The sequence below is a fragment of the Olea europaea genome, chromosome 4, assembly GCF_002742605.1.
Source record: "Olea europaea var. sylvestris chromosome 4, O_europaea_v1, whole genome shotgun sequence".
In the NCBI taxonomy this organism is placed as follows: domain Eukaryota; kingdom Viridiplantae; phylum Streptophyta; class Magnoliopsida; order Lamiales; family Oleaceae; genus Olea; species Olea europaea.
Genome location: NC_036240.1, coordinates 4,697,234 through 4,702,652, shown reverse-complemented (window position 1 = coordinate 4,702,652; position 5,419 = coordinate 4,697,234). Strand labels below are relative to the sequence as shown.

At 37.9% G+C, this 5,419-nt stretch overlaps 1 protein-coding gene across 1 annotated transcript; it reads right to left on the bottom strand.

Moving 5' to 3' along the window:
* Positions 1-1,990: 1,990 nt before the first annotated feature.
* LOC111392690 lies at positions 1,991-4,751 on the bottom strand. The gene is made up of 8 exons (XM_023018080.1): positions 4,575-4,751; positions 4,189-4,486; positions 3,918-4,103; positions 3,634-3,852; positions 3,119-3,331; positions 2,832-2,958; positions 2,342-2,726; positions 1,991-2,104 (listed from the first exon to the last, which is right to left on the bottom strand). The coding sequence occupies exons 1-8, from the start codon at positions 4,749-4,751 to the stop codon at positions 1,991-1,993; spliced, it is 1,719 nt and encodes a 572-aa protein (XP_022873848.1).
* Positions 4,752-5,419: the final 668 nt, after the last annotated feature.

The window sequence follows — 5,419 nt, the reverse complement described above, 5'->3', positions numbered from 1 at the left end:
GAAAATCATACCCTTTCATATATTTTAATGTCTCTTATTATTCAATCCATGTGCCAAAAAATCTATAAATAAGTTTTGGAATATGCTACTTATGCATAATCCAGCATCCATCCAGGTGTCCATTCCTCTCACGTGGAGGGGGACCCACTTCAGATAAATTATATTTTATTCGAAGTGGTGTCCCCCTCCATGTGAGGAGATGGACACTCTGATATAGGTGTAACATTATTCATAAATTTTAGCATATTTAAATCATGCACATTTCAACCATTTACAAAATACAAAATGATGAAGTAAAATGATCTACCCAAAATTCATAGCCAAACTAAATTTGTATCAGCCGTGATCTGTAATGAAAAATTACTGGAAAAGAGATATTCTGGGAATTCAGTTTCTTCACCTTTGCTGGAAAAATTATATATACATGTACAAGACCAAAGAAAAGGAAAAAAACTCACCTAATTTACTTACCTAATTTACGAGATATTATTGTATTACATCAACATGGTAAACTTTCCTAACCAACCACAATCAAGAGTGATTCTAGGAATACACCTTATATGCACCTCACGTCAACACTCTCCCTCAAGTTGGTGCATAGATATCTATCATGCCAAACTTGTTAATTGCATCATGGAACGCCCTTCCCGAGATTGCTTTCGTAAGAACATCAGCTAGTTGATCTTCAGACCTAACAAATGGAAAATGTATGACCTTCTTATCGAGGTTCTCCTTGATAAAGTGATGATCAATTTCCACATGTTTAGTACGATCATGTTGAACTGGATTGTGAGCAATTTCAATAGCTGCCTTATTGTCACAATGTAGATTCATTTGTCTCTCATAGTCAATTCCCAAATCTCGTAATACATTTTTAACCCACAACAGCTCACATACACCATGAGCCATACCTCGAAATTCAGCTTCCACACTTGACCTAGCTACAACTTTTTGCTTCTTACTTCGCCAAGTAACTAGATTACCTTCAACAAAAGTGAAGTAACTTGATGTAGACCGTCTATCTGATTTATCCCCAGCCCAATCGGAATCTGTATATCCTTCAATACCTGAGGCTCCATTTTTTGAGAATAATAAACCTTTTCCAGGGCACACTCTTCAAGTACTGTAATATTCGGTATACTGCATTCATATGCTCTTCACTTGGTGCGTGCATAAATTGGCTTACAACACTCACTGTATAAGCTATATCTGGTCTTGTGTGAGACAGATAGATTAATCTTCCAACCAACCTTTGATATCGTCCTTTATACGTTGGAGTTTGACTTACTGATTTTCCAAGTTTATGATTTATCTCTATAGGTGTCTCAACTGGTCTACAAGCTAGCATCCCGATTTCAGTTAAAAGGTCTAACACATATTTCCTTTGCGAGAGAACAATGCCACGTCTTGACCTCGAGACTTCAATTCCCAAAAAATATTTGAGCTGACCAAGATCCTTCATTTCAAATTTAGTTGCAAGATACTCCTGTAAAGCTTTCCTTTCATCATGATCATCTCCTGTCAGGACCATGTCGTCCACATATATAATTAAAGCCGTTATCTTTCCTCCCTTTTGTTTTATAAATAGTGTATGGTCTGAATTACTCGGCTTGTAACCAAAATCCCTCATTGTGGACGAGAATCTTCCAACTCGAGGTGACTGCTTCAGTCCATATAATGCTTTCTTCAATTTGCATACTTCAGTTTGTCTTGAAGATTTGCATTTAGTTCCGGGTGGTAACTCCATATAGACTTCCTCCTCTAGGTCTCCATTAAGGAAAGCATTTTTTACATCAAACTGTTGTAATGGCCAATCTCTGTTTGCTGAAATTGATATGAGAATGCGGATTGTACTAATCTTGGCTACTGGTGTAAAAGTCTCTTGATAGTCGATCCCATACTTTTGTGTGTATCCTTTTGCAACCAACCTTACTTTATATCTGTCAATACTGCCATCAGCTTTGAGTTTAACTGTAAACATCCATCTACATCAAATTGTTTTCTTCCCTTCAGGTAACGAGCAGAGTTCCCAAGTATTGTTTTTCTGAAGAGCCTCCATTTCCTCATTCATTGCCATGGTCCACTTTGAATCTGCCAAAGCATCCTATACACTACTAGGAATAGATACATTGGATAATTGATCAACAGTAAGTGCATATGATTCAACTAGTCTATGGAGAGAAACATGATTACTAATTGGGTACTTTGTCTTGGTTTTAGGATCACGCTCATACTATTTTTTCGGAACGCCCCTAGTGGATCTTTGTGGGTATCTAGTGATTTCTTCTTTCGTGAGATCAAGTATTTCATTAGGTTCACTAAGTGTGGGATTCGAGGTTACCTGGGAAGGAACATTCTGGGTTGATTCTTCAGTTAATGGTGTAGATATGGGCAACTCAACAAATGAATTCAGGGGGTTCTGATCACTATCACAAATCAGATTGTTGGAAGTAGAATTGATGGGTTCTACATCCTCTGTTGCAGACAACTTATCGTTTTCATGACCTTGACCACTAGGTACTACAGCACTAGGTATCGCTCCACTAGAGGAGAAATCTTCCACTTCAAACAGTTCATTTTCATCGTATTTCTGAGATAAGTTCTCTTCACTAAAAACCTCCCCCTGAAGAGAAGACCCAGAAGGTCTGCATGAATAGTATGGTTCAAACTCACGAAAAGAAACATCCAAGCTAACATATATCTTCTGAGTAAGGGGATCATAACACCTATAACCTTTTTGAAAATCGGAATAGCCAACAAAGACACACCGTTTCGCACATGGATCCAATTTTCCTCATAGAACTTTAGGGATATGAACATATACTGTATACCCAAAGATGCATGGTTCAAGGTTTGGAAGATGAGGAACAGAAAGTAACGATTCCATCTTTTGTTGAGGAGTTTGAAAATCTATCACGCGAGATGGTGTTCGATTAATCAAATACGCCGCTGATTTCACTGCCTCACCCCAATAATATTTAGGCATATTCATACCAAAGAGTGAAGCTCGGATTATCTCCGGTATTTGCCTATTTTTTTCTTTTTGCTAGTCCATTCTGTTCTGGAGTGTATGTGCAGGAAGTTTGATGTCGAATTCCCTTTTCACGTAAGAAGGTACCTAAAATAGCATCCACAAATTTTGTACCATGATCTGATTGTAAAGTACAAATCTGTCTTTGGTATTGAGTTTTAGCCATACTATAAAATTCTTGAGAAACCATGCGCACATCATTTTTATTTCGAAGGAGAGATACCCAAGTCATTCGAGTACATTCATCAATAAAAGTAACAAAATATCGAGCTTTAGAAAAAGATTGAATTTTCGCAGGACCTATACATCCGAGTGAATAACCATAAAAGGTACTGAATTTTTATTCAAACTTGGCAAATAAAAAATGCGATGGCTCTTAGCCAGTTCACAAGTTTCACAATGAAAGTTGACATCATCAAAATTAGAAAACAAATGCAATTTTAGTTTACGAAGATAACCAAAAGAAAGGTGTCCAGGTCTTCGATGCCACAACCAAACAATTTCCCCATTCTTATCTTTGCTACTTGTTTGGTACGCCTGACTGAGCTTTGACCCCCCTTTTTCAGTTAATTCCAAGTAGTAGAGTTTGCCTCATTTAACACCAAAACCAAGAATCTTCCGAGTTAGAATGTCCTGAAAGACAAAAAAATAAGGCCAAAATGTTACGGTGCAAGACAAGCTAGAAGTGATCCTGCTAATGGAGAGGAGATTATATTCAAGAGAGGGAACTACAAGTACATTGTCTAATGTAAGAGTATCAGATAAAATGACAGGTCCCTCCCCAGTAATAGGAGAGATACTCCCGTTGGCTGTAGAAATACCTGATTGAGAAGAAGGGTAAAATGTTTTAATTGACTAGGGTCCCTTGTCATGTGATCAGATGTACCTATATCAATAATCCATATACTATTCTTAGAAGTGACATGGGAAGCATTACTTAGCATACCTGGATGGACAACATTTGTAGTATTTGCTGTGGGTTGCATTGATTCCTCTGTAGTGGATACTGTCATAACTTTCCCAGCAATGTTTTTTCGAGGTTTCTTCATAAAATCCCACCGTTCGAGGTAGCCTATGATCTCATAGCATTTTTTTTGTATGATCAGTTTCACCAAAATGGGTACACACTGGCCCTTTAAAAGGTTGCTTGGGATTACTTTTTGATGGACCCCCTGGATATCCTTGGCGGGTTCGATTTGCTAACATGGCTGAATTTTCTGAGATCAGGTTAGTGCCTCCCATAGTTTGTCTCTGCTGATATTCCCTTCGAACATAGGCATAAGCACTCTCAAGATCAAGTTTTGGGTCTTTTCGCAAAATTTCTCCACGCACCTGTGTATATTCAGAATCGAGTCCACTGAGAAATATATGAACTCGAAGTCTAGCCATGGCTAAATGCAGCTGAACAACTCCTTCAACTGTTCCCTCTTGAGACATGGTTCTGTGATCAATATCCTGAAAAATGGCAACCAGTTCATTATAATATGTTGAGAGTGGACGTCCATTTTGTTTTGTAGAAAAAGATCTCTGATTCAATTCGAACAGGCAAGTTTCGTCTGAATGTTCGAGCCACCGCCTCCCATATCTCCTTTGCTGTGGAAAGGCGAATAAATCGCTGCATCAATGGCGGACTCATTGAATCAATAAGCCAGCTCTTGACTTTATGATTTTCAGTAATCCAAGTCTCCAGACGTGGGTCTCCTAGTGCAGGTTTAGCCATCTTTCCGGTAAGGTACCCTGCCTTGTTACGAGCACCGATTCGCATCTCCATAAGTTGAGACCATAATGGTAGTTATTCTCGTCCAATATGACTCTAGTTGGGAACGCAGAATTATCCTGTTGCACAACAATTTGTGGTGCTGGAATAGTTTGCTGCGGGGCTGTGGTAGAGACAGAAATTTCGTGTGGATTCGTTGTCATGAAGCTAATTTTACCAGTTAGGAATTCGGAATACGGAATACGAGTAGGAGAAAAAAAAAAAGAAAAAATTCAGGATTGCTCTGATACCATATCAGCCGTGATCTGTAATGAAAAATTACTGGAAAAGAGATATTCTGGGAATTCAATTTCTTCACCTTTGCTGGAAAAATTATATATACATGTACAAGACCAAAGAAAAGGAAAAAACTCACGTAATTTACTTACCTAATTTACGAGATATTATTGTATTACATCAACATGGTAAACTTTCCTAACCAACCACAATCAAGAGTGATTCTAGGAATACACCTTATATGCACCTCACGTCGAAAATTTGTCTTATGGTTTTTATCACTGCAACTATTGCAAATAAAATGCAATATGCACGGGAAAAAAATCATCTTAAGATTGAAGAGGATTTTACACCGATTATATGTGCATATATATCCTTAAAAATATCACCAATAA